Raw genomic sequence first — 24,739 nt, 5'->3', positions numbered from 1 at the left:
GAACTCTCAGTGCGCGAGTCTGACTCGCACTTGGCAAGTTTTATTTAGTCGGACCCCACAAATCTATGTCCCACGGCCCGTTTCCCAGCATTGTGCGGGCCCATGTGTTCTAGGACATTGGGCAACTTTCCTTTATCCACACCACTTCCATCTCATCGTTTCACAATTAAATAACTGATTACAATCATAGCATTAATTAAATAGGAGTAGGTACTGCCACTATTTGCATTATACAACAGGGTGTTAGGTAAATGGGTATATGAGCTGACACTAGCCCATGTTAACATGGGCATATTAATAGTATGGTGAAGTCAGAAAATTTATATCTTAATTTTAATTATTTTAATTTTCATACAAATCGGATTTTATATGAAAATAGATGATATCAAACTGACTTCACCATACTATTTATATACATAATAACATGGGCTAGTGTCGGCTCATATACCCATTTACCTAACACCCTGTATGTGTAAGTTTTTATTTTCTATCTATAAAATAATTATATTCTTGTGGAAGATGTTGTTGTTTTATTTCTTGTGTGTTGACTAGCCGCGACTTGTCTATTGACAGCCAGTGAAGACAAATCCTTATTTTATCTGGGTGTGCAGTGACTGCAAGACTGGAGAGCAGTAGAGGGGTTAAGCTGGACTATGATTAATAGTCAACAAAATATGTTCTTAAATTTAGGAAAGGTAATGTTACTTAATGTTGTTTTATGCCAACCGAGTTTGTGAACTTGATCACCTCGAATGAGATTATTCCCAAGAGCAAGTTTATTGAACCTAGGTAGTTCGACTCATCTGATGATTATCAAGAAACGCTTTTAAATCAGTATTCAAACCAATTAAGTCTAGCAAAATTATACTACTTTTTTGCATATAATATCTCTGCATATATCATGGATACGCATTAAAACAGAAATTATGACAAGAAACTGGTCTTGTTAATATTTTCTAAGGCCATTGGCAAGGTTTTGGCCTTGCATTGGGTAGGTAATCGGTATTATGAAGCTCAGTTGTAGTCCTACATCCAACACACGCGGAGTAGACATGTTCGACCGTGACGAGTTCAAAAATTGTGAGACCGATGTCCAACTGCACGGGAAAGTGGCTTTAGTGACTGGAGCAACTTCAGGAACAGGTCTGGAGGTGGCCAAGAACTTAGCCAAACGCGGCGCCAGAGTCATCATAGCCAGCCGAAACCCAGCCAAGCTACAAGATGCCAAAGACACCATCATCAAATCATCGGGAAACAACAACATCACAACAAGACAAATGGATTTCGAATCTCTGGCGTCAATCAGGAATTTCGTACAAGAAACCGTATCTACAGAACCCAGATTGGATATACTGATCAACAATATCGGAAGCATTGGCCTGGATGACAGACTCACTCAAGACAATCTGCAATTGATGATGCAAGTAAATTATTTTGGAACCTTTCTTCTGACGTTTCTCTTGTTTCCTCTGCTGAAGGCATCAGCTCCGAGCAGAGTAGTCAATGTATCTTCCTTGGCACTAATATTGGGAGATATTAACCTAGAACACATGAATGATGTTGGACGATATTCTAATTTCGGATTCTACTGCAACGCTAAACTAGCTGATGTGCTATTTACAGTTGAAATGGACAAAAGAATCAGGGGTTCTGGGGTTAACGTCTACAGTATGGACCCTGGCTTAGGAAAATCTCAGTTCTTTAGAAACTTCGACAACGAATTTATAAAGAATTTCTTTAACGGTGCATTACAGAAGTTTGGAAGACCGTTAAACAGGGTAGCGACGATGCCAGTATACTTGGCCGTGGATCCAAAGTTAGAGACTGAAAGTGGAAAACATTTCAGAGACTGTGCAGAATTCTATAGCACATGGTTAGCGAATGACACTGTGTTAACAAGTAGACTGTGGGACGAATCTAAAAGACTAGTGAAAATTAATAATAACGAAGATTGGGAACGTAATTCGTGATACAAAAATGTGCATTCACGTAACTAACATTCTTTGTGGGTATTTAAATTGCTAATTTAATTTAGTCTGCGTTCCGGATCAGCGATGGTGGTTATTAATATGTTTTGTTATCGAATAAATTGATATGAAATTTTAGAAATCGGATTTTATTGTTTGTTTTACGCAAAGTTATAATCGTCGAGCCGTGTCTTTATGATACCGATTTATAGTTTGATAGCGACTTTACTAATGATAGTTATGCATTAATTAATATTAATATAATATTAATCAAAAACACATTATCCACCAAAACTTTTAATTGTGCATCTCATTCATTCAAAGCTAATCAAGGAATTTTAGGGGCTACGTAAGAGTATAATGTCAAATACGCCCAGGTTAAACGCCTTGAACAAAATAAATAAGAACAAGGTTAAATATAATAAATAAAATCATCATACGGAGAAAACAATTTTCAAGGTGTAGAGTCAAATTTAATATCGTATTTATCTTACCTTATTATTAAAACCGATTTTTCAAATACCAGTTAACTTTTATCTTCTTCTATGTCACTATTTAAAATTTATTTTGTCATTACACAAAATATTAAGCAACATTATCAATTAAATACCGACCCTTACAAAATAACGGAGTAGTAAGCCCAGGCGCAGACCACCGATTTTTCGTCGGCCGATAGTTTAATCGGGCAGTTATTTAGCATAGGCATGTATGCAAGTGCGCACGTTACGCCGATTTGGTATCGGCCGATTCTTCATACAATTTAGTATCGGGCCCAACTATCGGCCAACTAAAAGTCGGTGGTCTGCATAAGGCTTAAAGGAGTCAGTTTCAGTGATCTATTTACATAATGAAACTCCTGTGAATGATTAATACCTAAGATTCAGGTCTAAAGGTTCTTGACCTAAGTGCACATCTCTGTACAAATTCAAATTCTTCAGTCACAAGTCATTTCGTTTGTACTCGCGCGTGCAAATTATTATGTCACTCACACGCAGCGCTTCCGCGTGCTTCGCGCAAATCTATGCTCTACAAGTGATAGGCTTAAGGCAGATAATATTAATTTTATTCTGATGATGGTGGCATAAGATGGTTTACATTCATCAGGACATAACTGCCCTATGCAATGCAATAAATCTTGGTTAAGTATATTGTTATTTATCAGTTGATGCTGAAAAATGCTTGTTTGGTACTTTATAAACAAGATTATCCATCGTAGTATCTTGAATAAGACGGGGAGCTTTTGCTACTGTTTTTCAACCTCAAATGTTTACTATAGGGTTGTTATCTCTACAACACTGATCTACTTTGAAATAGTGTATCAGTCATACATCAGATGAGTAGTCATGGGGATTACTAATGTTTGGCCAAAAAACGTTTCCCAAATTATCACATCGCAAACAACGTTTCGCAAATTTTCATTTAGCAAATTCTCATTTGGCAAAACAACTTATTGCAAACTTTTAATTCGCAAATGTCGCTTTTGGCATATTATTGTTTAGCAAATTTTTGTTTGGCAAAGTATGTTTTGTCAAATGTTTCATTTGGCAAAAATATTTCACCATAAACTATTTTCAAAATAATTTGATTGGTGCATAGAATGGAATACAAATTAGCTTGTGGTTATTATTTTGTTTAGTGGGTAGTTAATATAAAATTTGTTCTAAATTAATTTTCTTATTTCATTCTTTTTATCGAAATTTCCAAATGATTCATTAACAATAGAGGTGATTCTAGCGCTCGGCGGCCGCTACCGCGGCACGCTTCGCTCGCCTTCGCGCATAGGGTCACTGTTCTAACCTAACCTAACCTACTATTTTCTGCAATACCTACCTACTTTTTGCAACCATACTATTTTCTGCAATCTCTTTGTTTTACATAAAATTCTTGTGAAAACCATGATCATGTGCCTTATGCTTTGATTTGTGGGTAACGGTGGGTAAGTATGTGAAGTGTCAATTTGACCAAACAAATTATTTGGGATATAATATTTGGCAAAATAAAACATTTGCCATATAAACATTTGCCAAGTAAAATTTTACCAAATGATAATTTGACCAAATGAATTAGTTGCGAAAAGTACAGTTGCTAAAAGTTCATTTGGGAAATGAAACTTTGGCGATAAGTTGTTTGCGAAGTGAAATTTGGCGAAAAGTAATTTGGCCAAACGGAAGGATACCGTAGTCATGGAGACTCTTATAATGTGTTTGTATTCATTGTAGTAGGTAACTTCTTTACATTGTAGTAGTCTTAGTTCTTATCAAAGTACTTATTTGGTTGTATAAAGGGACTCTACATATGAATATTTTAACAGAAAATGAAAACTTTCTATACCAGATTTGTTTAATTTTTAAATCGCTATAACCTCTAGTCTTGGCCACCGCCCATCTTAAAGGATTCTGCGGTCGACCAGGAAAGTGCGCCCACGCACACCTGGCGCATTCTAACACTCCTTTACGCGCAACGACTTTTCTAACCAAATATTATGGCGGGCACATGCTTATTGTCTACGGTGACATCTTATTCTGCTGTAGAATTCCAATATGTAGAACCTCATCTGTGCGGAGACAGTTATTCAGGTTTAGGTAGATAAAAATATACTCTTTATTGCATACTACACAAAACTGTACCTAACCCGTCTGGCCAACGTAGGAAGCATAGGCCAAAACCTTCATTTTCGTCTGGTACATTAGACATGGTCGTTGGTCCTGCAGTGGAGAACTGGAGACCAATTGACCTGATGAAGATGACACAAAACTGGCAAATAAGAGAAGTACACAACGACACAATTTAGGCTTATTGCTAAAAAGCTACAGCTTCTTTAGACACCAGAGGACAGTTGTATAAGATAAAGGCAGGTTTATGTTTATCTGCGTTTTTCGACTTTCGTCTCAAAAAAATATGCGACATGGAGTGACATGTAAATCTCAAACCAAATACGTATTTCCTGAATGCATCAATGAAAATGTATAAGCCTACCAAAAAGGCATGCATATCATTCATGCACACAATATGCATTGAGTATGCACATTTGATATACAAACTGATACATAAGTATAACTAATTGGGATATTTTTAAGCATAGGAAGTTACTGGTAGTTAAACTGACGTATAGTATGTCATTTGGGTAACCATAAAGATAATAACTTCACATAACTGTGGCGGGGTAATAGATCCTACGCTGAAACCCAAACTAAACCTTATTACGAACAGTTAAGAACGATTTTCAAAACCATCTGCAGTTTGTGGATACTATATCACCGTGAACTGTGTGTTGGTATATGTGGTATGGTGTCTTGTAATGTCATCGGTCAACCTGCGGCCGCGATAGTAAACGGCGTTATGTAATTACACTTTCAATACTCTAAACTAAAATACCGTGTGTCTTACTGGTGATTAGAGCTTTATGAGGGATAATCTTGACTCCACAAATGTCAAAATGTAGTAGGTAGTTGACTCAGATGATTTTTTGTGTAGAACAAGAATATAATTTAATTATGCTCTTTACTGTGTTTAGGTAAACATGTACGAGTATCAACTTTATTTCACAAAATAACCGAAATTCATAGTCGATATTTTCAAAACAACAATTCAAATTTTGTTCCCTGACATGTATTTATTGTATTGTTACTTGTTACTATCATGGTATATGAAAAACAACTATGAGTAAAATAAGTATTTTGTGTTGTAAAAATATGTAAAATCTAAGACCAAATGTAGCAATAACAATTAACATAACTTTAAGAACAAAAACTTTTGCACGTCGCATGCGACAGAATATGCTGGAATTAACTAAATTAACACCAATCTAATCATGTTCTTGCAAATAAATGATTTTATTTATTTATTTAACATTTTAAAAATTTTATACAGTACCTACCTAGGCTCTACACATAAGATCGGTACTGACTACTGTTAAAAATATCAATACTAAGACGGTGTTTATCGATATTAAATACTTTACATTTGCCCATCCCTATTCTTTCGGCTATTAGAGTAGGCACACACCGTTGATTTTTCGTCGGCCGATAGTTTAGTCGGGCTGTTGATTAGTATGGGCATGTATGGGAGTATACAATTAGAAATCGGGCACAACTATCGGCCAACTAAAAATCAACGGTGTGCGCCAACTCTTAAGCTCGATTAAAGTTAATGCCAAGAATAAAATAATCACATTAGTTCAATAGGTATGTGTAATCACTTTTGGCCAATTACGAATGTGTGCAAATAAATAAATAAATAGAGATCGGACTAATAAGGGCTACCTTTTTCTTTTTTTATTATTTTCTATTGACGTTCATAAGTGCCACTTGTGGTCTAAACTGAATAAATATTTTTGATTTTGATTTTGATTTTGATTTTGGACTGATTCTTTTCGCCCTGGTTACATAATAAGATGATTTTTGATATGACTAGAACAGTGGTTCTTAACCGGTGGTCCGCGGACCACAGGTGGTCCCTGGAGACATTCCAAGTGGTCCACGAAGTGCACTTGCACACCTTGGTTAAAACCACTTTTAACTGTTTTTTGTAGGCAAACTGGTTTTGACCGATTATGAGGTGGTCCCTGACAAGACAGAAATTTGGTAAAATGGTCCCTCATGACTTAAAGGTTAAGAACCACTGGACTAGAATCACGGCAGAAGTGCACAGTTGCAAAGAATTATCTTTCTTATGTAACAATGTAATATATTTAATTCAGTAGCACAGGACTCTGCGCCAGAATATAACAAATGGCCGCAGACATCTACGCGATCGCTGTTATTTTTTATTACAAAATCTACATAACAAAGTTGCTAACACTATGATCCTGTTTATTATGTGACAAGTGGACAAGGTAATATAACTTTTCTACAACACCTATGATGTAGTCCAGTCAATGAATGCTTTAACGACGGTGTAGAGAGAAATCCGTGGAACACAATGTCTGACCTCGGGACTTTATTTAGACTAGTTAGGAGGTGAACATAGCAAAAGTCCCCGCCCTTAGCCCTTAAGCCGGTGGGGAGAGGGGGGTTTAAAGGTACCACTTTTCGGTTTTTTGCTTAATCCTCGGAAACTATGCGTCCTAGTGACATGACTACTATGAACCAAAAAAAGCTTATTCAATTTGCTACAGGTGAGATAGTCAAGTTTTTCTATATCTTGTATAGTTTTCGCGGCATCTGCTCTAGAAGGTCTGTAATATTGGAAATTTTATTTTTGTCTTACATGTTCCCATCAGGAGAAAATCGACTAAATCAACATTGAGCTAATATTATAGACATGCGGGAGCATGTTAAGCCTAGTTACAGGGAGGGGACTGCACCGTGCGTATATTTAGACGAACCACTTGGAGCCACTTTTGACTCCTCATCACTCAAAAAGTACTGTGCATTAATACTTCAAATTTGGCTCATGTGTTGAGACTTGCAAGATAAACATCAGCTTCAAATTTCATAAATATATCTCAAACGGTTCTTTAGGTATTGACATTCAAAAATCGACATTTAGGGCACTAAAATCTATCCATCACCTGTGAAATGTTAAAATTGACTGATTTTTTATTTGTTCCTTTGTATTTACATAACTACCTATCTGGATGCCAAATTTGAACCTTCAAGGTCATGTGGAAGTGGTTAGAATTTGGTCTTATAGGTCAGCCATATAGATTTTTGGTCTTTAATACCTAAAGAACCGTTTGAGGTATGTTTGTGAAATTTGAAGCTGATGTTTATCTTGCAAGTCTCAACACATGAGCCAAACTTGAAGTGTTAATGCACAGTACTTTTTGAGTGATGAGGAGTCAAAAGTGGCTCCAAGTGGTTCGTCTAAATATACGCTCGGTGCAGTCCCCTCCCTGGAACTAGGCTTAACATGCTCCCGCATGTCTAGATCATTAGCTAAATGTTGATTTAGTCGATTTTCTCCTGATGGGAACATGTAAGACAAAAATAAAATTTCCAATATTACAGACCTTCTAGAGCAGATGCCGCGAAAACTATACAAGATATAGAAAAACTTGACTATCTCACCTGTAGCAAATTGAATACGCTTTTTTTGGTTCATAGTAGTTATGTCACTAGGACGCATAGTTTCCGAAGATTAAGCGAAAAACCGAAAAGTGGTACCTTTAAACCCCCCTCTCTCCGGCGGCCCAAGGGCTAAGGGCGGGGACTTTTGCTATGTTCACCTCCTAACTAGTCTAAATAAAGTCCCGAAGTCAAAAATTGTGTTCCACGGATTTCCATCTATAATGCTTTATTGACTGGACTAATGTGCCAATTTTTAGATTACAGAATACTTACAATAAAATAAAAAATCAATCTTTGTGATTTAGAATCAAATCAAATCAAAATCCATTTATTAGAAGTGTTTTTAACTTGAGACTAGACTAAATATATTCTAGTTATGTGTTAACAAAGTGTAAATCGGTAATGCTCCTCCTACTGTAGTCGATTTACTATCTCGAATACAAATCCGAGCTTACATAATTTCGATATCGGAAAATCTCCGGCAAATTAAAATTCAATGCATAGAGAACGTCAAGTGCGCAATATACTGCGCAGCGAAGCTATCTAATGTAAATAATGGCAGAAAGTCTTTTAAAAAGCAAAGCGAAAGCTATTAAGCTAGGGACTGGAATACACTGTCTGATGCTGTCTTTCCCGAATAATATCTATAATTAGGGCCACTTTTAGGTGAGAGTGAATTGGCATACAGTGGGCAGGTATATACCATCTTGGACTCACTCCATTTCTCTGCCTTGTCCAGCATAAAAATCATCATTTGCACTTCGTAGTCGCAATTGAATGAAATTAAAAAAGGAGAGAAAACTGATGGTAGACGCCTCATTACCAGAGCAACCTAGGTCATAATAATCTATAGATACTTATAATAAATCTGTAGAGAGGTCAATTCTGTACATGAAATATATTTTCAAAATAACTATCAGAGGGTGATTGATTAGTGATCGATACTGATGCCAAAAATGCAATCAGTAAAATTTTTATCTGTCTGTCTGACTGTCTGTCCGTCTGTACNAATGTGACGTGCTTGTATTATTAATATGTATTCCATTGCCACAGGAATTTCTTGTTTACAAGTCTGTTTGCAAGTAATATGTACTTCTTACATAAGCTTGTCCTATAACACAAACCTTTGACCAACAAACAGGTGCCACCACTCGATAAAATATACTTTCACTGACACCATTTTATGTTTAGAATCTTCATTCTACAATAATTTTCCTTGCGGTACCTAACTATCTATAGTAATATTTCATATACTATTTTGGAATGAAGGTAAAGCTGCGAGCAAAAAATATTATGATATTTATTTAATGATTAAAAACAGTGGGTCAATGAGAAATGTTAAGAAACAGTGTCTGTACTTACACATTTTGGCCGAGAATTTGACCTTTCTGTGGCCCTTCCAAGGTCTTCAACGCTACCAATGGAACTGAATACTGGATTTTATAAAAAAGTCGCTTATTAAATATCTTCGAACGTGTCTCCTAAAGTCGGAAGTGAATTCAAGACAAAGCAATTTTCTGCATGCTCATACTGTGCGCAAGAGTTGTTTGTAAATATTTCTTGTAGCACTGATTCATCACGCGATGGTACTACACATTTACGATCCTTTGTTTTGTTTTTAGTATCATGTAAAAGAAAGCAAATATTTTGTAGGTAAGTAATATGAAATTCTTAGTTTAGGTAATAAATAGGTAATTCATATCAAGTTAGTACCTATAATTTCTATAAAATAAATAGGTTAAAATCTTGGTGATTTCGTTAGAGGAAAATAAGTCGACTTCGACGGAAAAACGAGTCGAGATACAATCGTAGTATCTTCAGTCCTTTTTGCCTTGATATAAAAAATCAAACAGGTTGTCTTATTAATTTTATTTTTCCCGGACGGAGCAGTAACCGTGTGGTGCCCTCTTTGTAATGTTGTGTTGAAGAAGCAGTTCAGTTCAAAAATGTGTGACACCAAAGCCAGGATGGATGGCAAAGTGGTGATCGTGACAGGAGGCAGTTCCGGGATGGGCTATGAAGCTGCTAAAAACTTGGCAAATCGAGGCGCTAAAGTTATAATCGCAAGTAGAAATGAAACTAAACTTAGAAGAGCTAGAGACGAAATTCAAAAAGACACAGGCAACAATAACGTTTCATATGGGATAATTGATTTAGGATCTCTGAAATCAGTGCGAAATTTTGTCAGTGAAACCGTAAATGCTGAACAACGGCTGGACGTTTTGATCAACAACGCCGGAGCTATTGGTTTGCCTGACAAAATGACTGAAGACGGTCTGAATCTGACTATGCAAGTGAACTACTTCGGGTCTTTTCTATTAACGTATCTATTGCTGCCTTTGTTGAAGAAATCAGTTCCGAGTCGGATTATAGTCGGTTCCGCCGCATCAATGTACATAGGAGAAATCGATTTCGACCATTGGAATGACGTTGGGAGATACAACTGGGTACAGAGTCTTTCAAATTCTAAGCTGGCGGATACTTTATTTGCGTTTGAACTTGGAAGAAGATTGAAAGACAGCGGTGTCACTGTAAATAGTTATGACCCTTTCGTGGTTCGAGATACGGATATTTTTGCTAACACTCCAGGATGGATTGGAAGTATTTCTAAACCTTTCATAGACATAATTGGTCAGTCCAAAGAAGATGTTGGGAAGCAAATCGCGTACCTAGCAGCAGATCCTAGTATGGAAAAAGTTAGTGGTGAATATTTCAAATTTTGTCGAAAGTGGTTAAATCATTGGCTCACTAGTGATACGGTGTTAACGAAGAGGCTGTGGGATTTATCGAAGAATCTAACAAAGATCGCTGAAAAAGAAGATTGGGAAAGTAGTTGATTGTAGGTATTTTGCACAAAATAGCCTTCTGTGTTCTTACTCTTAAAATTCTAAATCACTATAAATAACTAAGCAATGATAAATATTAGAATCAGTCCAGTATTTTTTTTATTTCTGGTTATTAAATACTTGAATGTTTTAGATTATTTTTCGTTTTTAAATTAAAGTGGTAGACTTATAGTATTTGCCTGCTTTAGTGAGAATATTTTAAAACCATTCAGTTGTGATTATGCTTAATTAAAACATAATTATATCCTGTTTTACATTAATTAGCAAACCACATGAAAAACATTAAAATATTGCGATTTATTACCGCTGAGCTAACTTATTGATCCGAAGTCCGAACTATACACTTCCTATAAGGAATCTGTGTACGTTATTACGAGTGACGCAAGACAGGTCGAAGGTTCAATACTCGGCTCGATCCGGTACTGGGCTAAGATTCTTGTACAGTTGTAAGCGAATTGTGTTTGTTTCTAATAACATAAACAATTCCATGACTTTAGGGCTGTCATTTTATACTTGATTCATCATCATCATTTCAGCCACAGGACGTCCACTGCTGAACATAAAGTGGAACGTCCACCCACAAGGTGGACCGACGAACTCGTAAAGGTAGGCGCTGGATGCAGGCCGCTACCAAGTACCAACCGCGCGATATGTAAATCATTGGGGGAGGCCTAATTTAATTTGATAATTAAATTAAATATAATTAAAAATAACTTCAGTAAAATCTTGATTCGGCTTCTCTTGGTTGAAATCGTACATATCTATTGAAAACTAAATAATCCATTACGAGTGAAATACAAAAAATACAAAACGAGTAATTCATGATGTTTTTGCGTTTTTGCAACGTAACGCTATGTGAGGTGACCTCTAAAATAATTACATAATACCTCATTATGGAAAACTATGCTTGAGAAAATCTTAACAAAGTACTACGAGTAGGTAGATCATGCCTTAATATGGACGGACAACTCATTAGCTCATTATCGATTCGAGCACCTATGTAGATATAATTGCATGTCTACAATATTAAAACGGAGAGCTAATGAAGACTATCTTTTGGTCTGTAAGTAAGTACTAACGTAAAAATGTTCAAGGAAAATATTTCAATATTATATCCAAGTGTTAAAATATAGTTTTTGCAGTTGGTCAATTATTTATTTGCTACTAATATCTATCAAATTCATGGTCATTACATCATGCAGTCATTGGTCATAAGTTAAGGAGCATAGATGCATATTATTATTAAAGGGCAACACAATTGTCATCTTGAGCGTTGCGTGCGAAGCAGTGGTAAGAATATTGGGACGAATAAAAGCCTACTTGCGAAAATAAAATTATTCCCTAGAGCAGTCTTTCCCAAAGTGGGCGATAACGCGCCCTTGTGGGCGCTGCAGGCTTAAAGGGGGGCGGTAAGAGACCCAGAAAAAAAAAATGGGGACGTTGTGTAGAGGCTTGGGAGGTGTCATTTACTAGGAGTTCTCTTAGACACCGACTGAGCACTCGACTCTCGACTACAAATAGGGACGCTAAAAAGAATTTATTCTCAAAGTGGGCAGTAGACAAAATAAGTTTGGGAACCGCTGCCCTAGAGTCATCTGAATTTCAATGATCATCCAGTTAGCAAACAGTAGTTGAAAAATCAATCGAAAATAATAATCGGAGGTGATTTGGAAAGGTGTATGTCCAGGGAACTTCCATAATGACGGTAATTACAAATACGTCATAATGCTTCACGCTCTGCTTCACAAACTAACGCAGCTGGAGGAGACGACATATCAGATTATACAACTTTATTGCAAAATAACACGTATTACAACTGAGTAAGATACCGGTGTGTAGCTTGACATGCTTTGGCATCTTGAAATTTGGTACGAATCAACGTCTTAAAGCACAGATAAAGGAACAATTGCGAATTTACTTATATACCTACCTACAGGTTTGACAATTTAACTTTCCCCCGGGACAAATTTGACCTTCACTGGTTAGGTTTTTTGGTGGTCAAACTGTAGATCCTGCCACACAGGAGTTTCAGCGGTGGAAACGAGACGTGGGAATAGTCCCGTATACCTACATGTTTGTAAGGAACTCTCAGTTCGCTAGTCCGACTCGCACTTGGTAAGTTTTATTTAGTCGGACCCCACAAATCTATGTCCCACGGCCCGTTTCCCAGCATTGTGCGGGCCCATGTGTTCTAGGACATTGGGCAACTTTCCTTTATCCACATCATTTCGATCTCATCGTTTCACAATTAAATAACGTTACAATCATGGCATTAATTAAATAGGAGTAGGTACTGCCACTATTTGTAATATACAACAGGGTGTTAGGTAAATGGGTATATGAGCTGACACTAGCCCATGTTAACATGAGCATATTAATAGTATGGTGAAGTCAGAAAATTGATATCTTAATTTTAATTATTTTAATTTTCATACAAACCGGATTTTATAAAATTTATTTTGTATAAAAATAGATGATATCAAACTGACTTCACCATACTATTTATATACATATTATGTTAACATGGGCTAGTGTCGGCTCATATACCCATTTACCTAACACCCTGTATGTGTAAGTTTTTATTTTCTATCTATAAAATAATTATATTCTTGTGGAAGATGTTGTTGTTTTATTTCTTGTGTGTTGACTAGCCGCGACTTGTCTATTGACAGCCAGTTAAGACGAATCCTTATTTTATCTGGGTGTGCAGTGACTGCAAGACTGGAGAGCAGTAGAGGGGTTAAGCTGGACTATGATTAATAGTCAAAAAAATATGTTCTTAAATTTAGGAAAGGTAATGTTACTTAATGTTGTTTTATGCCAACCGAGTTTATGAACTTGATAACCTCGAATGAGATTATTGCCAAGAGCAAGTTTATTCAACCTAGGTAGTTCGACTCATCTGGTGATTATCAAGAAACGCTTTTAAATTAGTATTCAAACCAATTAAGGCCCGGTTTTTTGATTCGTAGTTAAAATAACCAATGGTCAAATTTGACAGATGTCAAATGACAAGTGGTTAAATAACAGAAAAAAATGTTTTTCGAACAATGGTTAGCTTGACTTTTAGTACATTTTTTAACTATTTGTTTACATTTTGTTAATATTTAACCATTAGTAGCAAAATTTAACAATTAGTTATTTTAACTAAGAATCAAAAAACTGGGCCTTAGTCTAGCAAAATTATACTACTTTTTTTCATACATCTCTGCATATAACATGGATACGCATTAAACAGAAATTATGACAAGAAACTGGTCTTGTTAATATTTTCTAAGGCCCTTTGCAAGGTTTTGGCCTTGCCTTCGGCCGGTAATCGGTATTATGAAGCTCAGTTGTAGTCCTACATCCAACACACGCGGAGTAGACATGTTCTACCGAGACGAGTTCAAGAATTGTGAGACCGACGTCCAACTGCACGGGAAAGTGGCCCTAGTGACTGGAGCAACTTCAGGAACAGGTCTGGAGGTGGCCAAGAACTTAGCCAAACGCGGCGCCAGAGTCATCATAGCCAGCCGAAACCCAGCCAAGCTACAAGATGCCAAAGACACCATCATCAAATCATCGGGAAACAACAACATCACAACAAGACAAATGGATTTCGAATCTCTGGCGTCAATCAGGAATTTCGTACAAGAAACTGTATCTACAGAACCCAGATTGGACATACTGATCAACAATATCGGAAGCATTGGCCTGGACGACAGACTCACTCAAGACAATCTGCAATTGATGATGCAAGTAAATTATTTTGGAACCTTTCTTCTGACGTTTCTCTTGTTTCCTCTGCTGAAGGCATCAGCTCCGAGCAGAGTAGTCAATGTATCTTCCTTGGCACTAATATTGGGAGATATTAACCTTGAACACATGAATGATGTTGGACGATACTCCAATTTCGGATTCTACTGCAACGCTAAATTAGCTGATGTGCTATTCACAGTTGAAATGGACAAGAGAATCAGAGGTTCTGGAGTTAACGTCTACAGTATGGACCCTGGCTTAGGAAAATCTCAGTTCTTTAGAAACTTCGACAACGAATTTATAAAGAATTTCTTTAACGGTGCATTACAGAAGTTTGGAAGACCGTTAAACAGGGTAGCGACGATGCCAGTATACCTGGCAGTGGATCCAAAGTTAGAGACTGAAAGTGGAAAACATTTCAGAGACTGTGCCGAGTTTTATAGCACATGGTTAGCGAATGATACTGTGTTAACAAGTAGACTGTGGGACGAATCGAAAAGACTTGTGAAAATTAATAATAACGAAGATTGGGAACGTAATTCGTGATACAAAAATGTGCATTCACGTAACTAACATTCTTTGTGGGTATTTAAATTGCTAATTTAATTTAGTCTGCGTTCCGGATCAGCGATGGTGGTTATTAATATGTTTTGTTATCGAATAAAAGTTGATATGAAATTTTAGAAATCGGATTTTATTGTTTGTTTTACTCAAAGTTATAATCGTCGAGTCGTTTCTTTATGGTACCGATTTATAGTTTGATTGCGACTTTATGCATTAATTAATATTAATCAATAACACATTATCCACCAAAACTTTTAATTGTTCATCTCATTCATTCGAAGCTAATCAAGGAATTTTATGGGCTAAGTACGAGTATAATGTCAAATACGCCCAGATTAAACGCCTTGAACAAAATAAATAAGTACAAGGTTAAATCTATACTTATAATAAATCTGTAGAGAGGTCAATTCTGTACATGAAATATATTTTCAAAATAATTATCAGGGGGTGATACTCGTAAGTGATCGATACTGATGCCAAAAATGCAATCAGTAAAATTTTTGTCTGTCTGTCTGTCTGTATGTTCCTTATAGAAACAAAAACTACTCTACGGATTTTAACGAAACTTGGTACAATTATTCTTCATACTCCTGGGCAGGTTATAGGATACTTAGGAATTCCCACGGGAACGGGCATTAGCGGGAAAATCCTTTTGTATGAAAAATCTAAACCGCTTAAGTTAGACGCTTGAAATTTGGCAAGCAGGTACCTTAGTAAACTTAAAGCTTAGTTGTATCAGGATATTGCAATATTCCCACGGGAACTGGAATTAGCGGGAAATTCCTTTTGTATGATTGACTCACTGACATACCCACGCACAGCCTAAACGGCTAAACGTAGGCACTTGAAATTTATAAGGGACGTAGCTTAGGTACCGTAGAGGTGCACTAAGAAAAAAATTCCCGAAATTCTCACAGGAACAGGAATAACCGGGAAAATCCTTTTGTATGAAAAATCTAAACCGCTTAAGTTAGACGCTTGAAATTTGGCATGAAGGTCTCTTAGTAAACTTAAAGCTTAGTTACAACAGGATATTGCGAAATTCCAACGGGAACGGGAGTTAGCGGGAAAAAACATTTGTATGAAAAAATCTAAGCCGCGTAAGATAGATGAAGGGGGTAAAACGGGATCCACGCGTACGAAGTCGCGGGCGGCCGCTAGTAATAAATAAAATCATCATACGGAGAAAACAATTTTCAAGGTGTAGAGTCAAATCTAATATCGTACTTATCTTACCATATTATTATAGCCAAATACCAGTTAACTTTAATCTGCTTCTGTATCTCTATTTAAAATTTATTCTTGAATCATTACACAAAATATGCAACAACAATAAAGAAATACCTGCCCTTACAAAATAACGGAGTATTAGCCCAGGCTCAGACCACTGATTTTTCGTCGGCCGATTGTTTAGTCGGGCAGTTATCAGTATGGAAGTGCGCACATTACGCCGATTTAGTATCGGCCGATTCTTCATACAAATAAGAATCGGGCCCAACTATGAGTCAGTTTCAGTGATCTATTTACATAATGAAACTCCTGTGAATGATTAATACTTAAGATGCAGCTCTAAAGGTTCTTGACCTAAGTGCACATCTCTGTACAAATTCAAATTCTTCGGCCACAAGTCATTTCGTCTGTACTCGCGCGTGCAAATTAATATGTCACTCACACGCAGCGCTTCCGCGTGTTCGCGCAAATCTGCGCTCTACAAGTGATAAACTTATGGCAGATAATATTTATTTTATTCTGATGATGGTGGCAATGATATGTGAATGACAAATGCAATAAATCTTGGTTAAGTAGTTTATCAGTTGATGCTGAAAAGTGCTTGTCTGATACTTTATAAAGAAGATTATCCATCGTAGTATCTGGGATAAGACGGGGAAAAAACTTTTGCTATTGTTTTTTAACCTCAATTTTTTACTATAGGGTTGTTATCTCTGCAACACTGATCTACTTTGAAATAGTGTATCAGTCACATCTCCATCTACTGACCAAAAATTTAATGAGTAGAGTCATGGAGACTTTAAGAATGTGTTTGTATTCATTGAGTATTCTTACATCTTATCTAAGTTCTTATTTGGGTATGTAAAAGGACTCTAGATATGAATATTTTAACAGCAAATGAAAACTTTCTATACCAGATTTGTTTAATTTTTAAATCGCTATAACCTCTAGACTTGGCCACCGCCCATCTTAAAGGATTCTGCGGTCGACCAGGAAAGTGCGCCCACGCACACCTGGCGCATTCTAACGCTCCTTTACGCGCAACGGCTTTTCTAACTAAATATTATGGCGGGCACATGCTTATTGTCTACGGTGACATTTTATTCTGCTGTAGAATTCCAATAAGTAGAACCTCATCTGTGCGGAGACAGTTATTCAGGTTTAGGTAGATAGAAATATACTCTTTATTGCACACTACACAAAACTGTACCCAACCCGTCTGGCCAACGTAGGAAGCATAGGCCAAAACCTTCATTTTCGTCTGGTACATTAGACATGGTCGTTGGTCCTGCAGTGGAGAACTGGAGACCAATTGACCTGATGAAGATGACACAAAACTGGCAAATAATAGAAGTATAAAACGACACAATTTAGGCTTATTGCTAAAAAGCTGCAGCTTCTTTAGACACCAAAGGACAGTTGTATAAGATAAAGGCAGGTTTATGTTTATCTGCGTTTTTCGACTTTCGTCTCAAAAAAATATATGCGACATGGAGTGACATGTAAATCTCAAACCAAATACGTATTTCCTGAATGCATCGATGAAAATTATAAGCCTACCAAAAAGGCATGCATATCATTCATGCACACAATGTGCATTGAGTATGCACATTTGCTATACAAACTGATACGTATAACTAATTGGGATATTTTTAATAGGCAAAGGAAGTTACTGGTAGTTAAACTGACGTATAATTTGTCATTTGGGTAACCATCAACGTAATAACTTCACATAACTGTGGCGGGGTAATAGAACCTACGCTGAAACCCAAACTAAACCTTATTAAGTACTAATAAGAACGATTTTCAAAACCATCTGCAGTTTGTGGATACTATATCACCGTGAACTGTGTGTTGGTATATGTGGTATGGTGTCTTGTAATGTCATCGGTCAACCTGCGGCCGCGATAGTAAACGGCGTTATGTAATTACACTTTCAATACTCTAAAATACCGTGTGTCTTACTGGTGATTAGAGCTTTATGAGGGATAATGTTGACTCCACAAGTGTTAAGATGAAGCAGTAGACTGCGACGAAAATATGTTCTTTACTGTGCTTGGGTTCAGAAATATCGATATCGATTTTTTTCAGTACCCATCCCTATGCTGTGCCTGTGCTGTTCTTTTGCTGAATAAAATCAATAAATCATTCGGACTGATTGTTTTCATCTTGCTTTCAAAATAAGCCTAAATGATTTTTGACATGGCTCTATAGAATCACGGCAGAAGTGCAGAGATGCAAATCATAATAATCTATCTTATTTAACAATGAATTTGATTCTTCATTGTATATCAGTAGCGCAGGAGAACTCTACAAGGCGCCAGACTAATAAATGACCGCAGACATCTAAGTTATTAATTTTTATAACAAAATCTACATAACAAAGTTTCTATCACTACGATCCTGTTTATTATGTGACAAGTGGACAAGGTAATATAACTTTTCTACAACACCTATGTGCCAATTTATTACAGAATAAATACTTAGAATAAAAAACAATATTTGTGATTTAGAATCAAATCAAATCAAAATCCATTTATTGAGAAGTGTTTTCAACTTGAGACTAGACTAAATATATTCTAGTTATGTGTTAACAAAGTGTAAATCAGTAATCCTCCTACTGTAGTCGATTTACTATCTCGAATACAAATCCGAGCTTACATAATTTCGATATCGGAAAATCTCCGGCAAATTAAAATTCAATGCATAGAGAACGTCAAGTGCGCAATATACTGCGCAGCGGAGCTATCTAATGGAAATAGTAGCAGAAAGTCTTTCATAAAGCGAAAGGACAGCTATTAAGCTAGGGACTAGAATACACTGTCTGATGCAAATAGTGGCAGAAACTCTTTTTAAGCGAAGCGAAAGCTATCAAGCTAGCGACTGGAATACACTGTCTAATGTTGTCTTATCCAAACACAATCCAGGTCTCTTCTAGGTGAGAGTAAATAGGCGTATACTGGGCAGGTATGTACCATTTTGGACCACCACCATCTCACTTAATTACAAAAATCTGCCTTGTCCAGCATAAAAATCATCATTTTCGCAATTGAAAGAAATTAAAAAAGGAGAGAAAACTGATGGTAGACGCCTCATTACCAGATAATAATTACACAATATTATCTTGTACATTACCTACTTGTTAATAAAAGCGATCCTATTTCTTTCACTACTTTTGCTAATTTACCAGCTAGACTAGCAGACCGAAATTAGTGATAACTTTTTTTTGTTCAAGCATAGTCAAGTATGTGGTTCTACTGTTTAAGGTAATTTTATGTTACCAGCTTCTGCGTTACTCAATTGCGTTTGTTTATTTGTGCTCATAAACTTAATTGGATGATGAGGCTGAAAGCTTATTACGCGGATCACTTGAGTGGCTCTCTTTTACATTGTTAGGTTTCATTATTTTAGTACCGACGACGGCTTATCAAGCTGTATTATACCATCTTATTTCGTTGGGAGAGGTTTGATTTTGCAACAAAAATATATGTAAAGCTGTATTGCTGTCGACTTTATAATGATTTATTGTAATATTTGTGATATACGAGTATTAAACACTTAAGATGGATTCAACCAAACAAGAGTAAATATTAATCTCAGAATAAATCGTCAGTTTTGACATATTGGATTGGATTGGAGTTATTATCGGATAAAAGTTTGATCGAATCGGGCTTAGTCAATTATAATTTCAACACCTTACTGCAAGAGAGAAAATAATATTACCAAGTTCTGTTTCTTTTTTGTTATTCTCTCTTGAAGCCTAACTTACATCAGTACTCCTAGCTATAGCTACTATCTAGCCATAAAAGAAGAAGATTTTTAGATTAAAATCTGTCACTGAAAAGCCTATTATAACTCTGAATAAGTTATGTATGACCTTAGAATCAGAAGTTCGACTCTTCTATGAGGCTACTGTATATCGTCACGTCTCTCTCGCTCATAGCAATATCCCCGACTGAATGAAAAAGATAGTTAGAACCAGATCCCAGACAAAATGAATGAAAAAGATAGCAAAATATGAAATCTGATTACGTAGTAGAGCTGTATGGACGCTACCGGAAGCAATGTATTCAGCGAAATTACTATAATTGTTTATTGCATTCCATTATCTATTGATCGTGGGACATAATCATTCGACGAGTTTCTCTACAATTCAATTACACAGTAAAATACACTTGTTATAAGTCCAGCAAGATAAAGATTAAAACTGCACGTGTCGTGTTGTAATGTCTCGTGTCCCTTCTTCGCTCACCCATTTTGAGAGATATTGAACTCGAGTCGATGTCTCTCCGAAGGGATGCGCGAAGCCACTACAAGGGCTCTCGCGGAAGACCAGCTTCTTGACATGCCCTTACGAGCGCATGTCAGGATAAATGCTGAGCGGGAGCCTATTGACACAGTGGCCCACTATTTTCTATATTCGTTTTGTATTGTTATTGTTTATAATTTGTGCTTACTGTGTTCAATAAAGTCTATTTCTTTCTTTCTTTCTTTCAAAAACCTTTTCTCTAAAAATCTTTAATTGTAGTCCTGCAAATCTATATTTACAAATAAAGACCTAACAGACTAATTGCCTAAGTGTTAAGTTTCGTAACATAAGAAGGAACTTAGCATGCCAAAATTTGCAAAATAGTTTAGAAAAGGAAGAATTATTAAACAACTTGTTAGGTAAGTGAATCTATTTCAATAAAGTCGTCAAACTTGATATTATCACAAAATCCGATGACAAGTAAAAACGCTTGCCATCCCAAAGATGCATCTTGCATCACAGCTCGTGACCACCGATGTAGATCCAATACAGAGACACGACTATGACCGGAAGACTTGCGCAATGACAGCTGACAGATCGTTTGATGAGTCTGCAAGTTTTACTGCTAAAAATCGCTCAGTTATAAAGACGAATGAGATATTTTTGGAATGATTTGTTGCAATAAGTTATAAAAGTCTTGCTCTACTCGTAGTAGGTATCAAGCTATACATATAATGTGTCATTCGTTACGGTAATTGAAATACCGGGGTGGTTGACACTTGGTGTTCCATCCACCCCGTTGAACGCTAAGACTATGACTACCGGGGTCGATGAAACTTTTACCCATCGACCCCGTTGACGGGGCAGACCGGCGTCGTTGGGACTAACCTTAAATAAAGGGTAATAAGGGTTTAAGAGGCTGTCCTGAAGTGGTGGTTAATAAGCTATATTGGGACGTGTAGAAGTCCTGAAAAGGACCTACATACTAATGAATTTGAATTTGATGTAACATGACTAGTTAGGTCTTCCTAAGTTCAGTTAGTTCAGAGTTAGATTGACGTGTGTGAATTTATTGAATAGAAAAGTGATATTGTCTACTGGTACTAGTGCCGGACTTAGATAAATAATTATGCGTCTGATTTGAAATTTCATGATTATTTTATGAAAAGTCTTTGCCAATATAATCCTAATTCTTCGCTTTCACAAAGCTATTTGTATAACCTTTGATCTTAAATGCAATAAAGTTTGTTGAATAATCACACATGTGTATAGTGTTAAGTAATATCGATTATTATGCCTTTTATGAATTTGCTATGACTCAAAACTTTGAAGTCTGATGTGCCATCTACCGTACGATAAAAATACTCTACCTATCCTAGAATCTTGGCATTATACTCACAACCGTGGACAATGTCCAGCAGTGGACGTCTTTCGGCTGAAACGAACGAACGAACGAACTCACAACAAAAAAATGGTACGTAACTAATGGTTTTAACCTAACATTGCAATTGTTCAGTACTGGCTGACATTTGCTCTCATGATTAAAATCAGACAAATAGCCGCGACGTACAAACAACAACATAATAAACACTGCGACCCGTTATGTACTTGCAATAAGGATGAATTTTCAATATAAATTCATAATCTATTGTGCGGTCGACTGTGCTTTCATCAGGTCGTAGTCGTAGGCGCAGGCTTCACTGACATGAAAGTGACATAATAATAATCTGACATGCTAGTGATGTCACGATAACATTTTTCAAGTTCAACGTTTAATGTCATTTCAATATTTTCGACAGAGGTCAATGGGCATGCAAAATTGCATTAAATTAAGAAGAAGTTTGGTTAATAATACAAATTTTAATTATTTATTGTAGTTCTAAACAATGGTGGATATTAGTTATCTCTAAGTTTGTTTGTCACCGTCATCCGCTTTGCAACGGAGCTGCGGAGGGAAGTCGAACTTTACTTTCGAACTCCTCCGATGTTCTTCTGATTAATTTTGTTGCGGGTCCAATGACAGTAAAACTTTCCCCCGGGACAAACTTGACCTTCACTGGTTGGGTTTTTATTGACGGTCAAGCTGTAGATCCTGGCTACACAAGAGTTGCAGCGGTGGGAACGAGAGGTGGCATAGTCCCGTATCTCTAGGTTCAAACTACTGTTTCTCATCCAGGAAACACCTTTTGTCCAATGGACACTGCCTAATTGCCTACCGAATGACTGAACTAAATGGTTATTAATACAAAAATGCATTTGGCACGCCACTTTGCATAGCAATAAAAGCATCATAGACTATTAAGTAAATGAATTGCGTTACGACTTCGCTCAATATTCGTATTTTAATGTAACCTTCAGCCGGAATGTATGGCGTAAGGCGACTCATCTTAAATAGTATAAACTAACGATAATTGTCTTTTTATTTAACGAAAATTTTTAAGTAACGCTAATGAAGTATTATAGTAGAGGCCTTGAAAAATCGTAAGGTTAATCTGCCTGCATATAAAAAAAAATTAAGTAAAAAGATAATACTCTTTACACGTCATGACCTTGGTTTTGAACATAACCTAATATTATTTTGCTTCCATAAGAAACTATAGTCGCAATTTACAACTGTAAGGGAACCATTTCGATACTCTGATTCACTTTCCTCCTAAGTGATGCAAAAACATGTAAAATCTTTACCTGAAGAATTATAGCAAAGACTTTGTTATGTATGACTTAGACTAGGTGCAGACCACCGATTTGTAATTGGCCGATAGTTGGGCCCGATTTTAATTTGTATGAAGAATCGGCCAAATCAAATCGGTGTATTGTGCGCACTTCCATACATGCCCATACTGATCAACTGCCCGACTAAACTATCAGCCGACAAAAAATCGATGGTCTGCGCCTAGATGTAATTTTATCGACAACTGCCAGCCATAAGTCACCGTGTCCCATCACTAGCGCGCAATTCACAGGTCAATGGAAAGTAAGAGGCAGGGGTTACGCGAATTATTCCGTCGACTACGGTCAGCGATGGCGCTGTCTTTGGAATGGGGCCGAGAAAAAACAATCTTGATAAAAAAACTAATTTACAATATGACATCCGATAAAATTTTACAGCCTTGTTCGTCCACATTAAAAAATTCTACGTCGCGGGATCAATTCCTGTACAATACTTACTCGTATTTACAAACATTTGTCTCGTACATTACAAAATTTAATGATGTTTTTTAATCAAAAAATCGACGCCCTGAAAAAATCAGTAACGTGCGCTGCATAAATTACTTAGCACAATTAAAAAAGTGTGAAAAATATGTCCACTTATTTTTTATTTTTAAGGTAACCGACAATAACTATTAGCTTCATTTTTAAAGCTCTTGAAAACTGCAACAATATCGTTCGTTGCAGCTTTATCAACAGCAAAGCTGAGGTTTAGCACTAGTAAAATTAAATAGGGTCTAGACCAGCTAAAGTTAGCGCTATTAGAAAATAAAAAATACACACTTAGGTTGGGTTGTACCATCTTATTTTTCTTTTACGTCAAAAATCTGTCAAATTTCATACAAAAGCACAGCTTAGGTTATCGTCATAGTCACCGTTAGAGTTAGGTGTGCACCACCTCCACTCAGCCTTAATCCTACTAATATTATAAATGCGAAAGTTTGTGTGGATGTTTGTTACTCTTTCACGCAAAAACTACTGGATGGATTTTGATGAAACTTTACAGTATTATTGTTTATAACCCAGAATAACATATAGGCTATAATTTATTACGCTCTGTGACAAACTAAATTTCACGCGGGTAAAACCGCGGGCAAAAGCTATCACATAGATTACGTACAGGAATCAGTCCTGTACGTAATCGATGTGATATTAATATGAGATGCAAACACTTCGCCTGTTATTTATACTGATTGGAGAGATAGCTGGCCTAAGTGAAAAAAAAACGAAAGGTCTTGTCAGAGGTCGCGCGTATATCACAACCTGTGCACTGGCGCAGGTGAAGAGCGACTAGCGAGAAATTAACAATAAAAAAATATTTACCTTACTATTAAATAATATGCTTGTAAATTAAATAATTTCTAAATTTGAAATAAAAAGAATTGAAGGAAACCAACGAATATTAATTTTACAGTATTTTTC

At 36.5% G+C, this 24,739-nt stretch overlaps 3 protein-coding genes across 3 annotated transcripts in view; 2 read left to right on the top strand and 1 right to left on the bottom strand.

Annotated features, from left to right (window-relative positions):
* LOC114366166 (uncharacterized) overlaps positions 1-24,739 on the bottom strand; it is a 66,112-nt gene that overhangs the window by 6,606 nt on the left and 34,767 nt on the right. The gene's annotated exons all lie outside the window — the stretch shown is intronic.
* LOC114366164 (retinol dehydrogenase 12-like) lies at positions 1,047-2,055 on the top strand. The gene has a single exon (XM_028322944.1). The coding sequence runs from the start codon at positions 1,053-1,055 to the stop codon at positions 1,968-1,970; it is 918 nt and encodes a 305-aa protein (XP_028178745.1). The 5' UTR covers positions 1,047-1,052; the 3' UTR covers positions 1,971-2,055.
* Positions 14,165-15,242, top strand: LOC114366163 (retinol dehydrogenase 12-like). The gene has a single exon (XM_028322943.1). The coding sequence runs from the start codon at positions 14,194-14,196 to the stop codon at positions 15,109-15,111; it is 918 nt and encodes a 305-aa protein (XP_028178744.1). The 5' UTR covers positions 14,165-14,193; the 3' UTR covers positions 15,112-15,242.

The sequence above is a fragment of the Ostrinia furnacalis genome, unplaced genomic scaffold, assembly GCF_004193835.3.
Source record: "Ostrinia furnacalis isolate ACB-3 unplaced genomic scaffold, ASM419383v2 OfSCF0550, whole genome shotgun sequence".
NCBI classification, from domain to species: domain Eukaryota; kingdom Metazoa; phylum Arthropoda; class Insecta; order Lepidoptera; family Crambidae; genus Ostrinia; species Ostrinia furnacalis.
The sequence above is the reverse complement of the archived record's forward strand: the minus strand, read 5'-3'. Positions and strand labels throughout refer to the sequence as shown.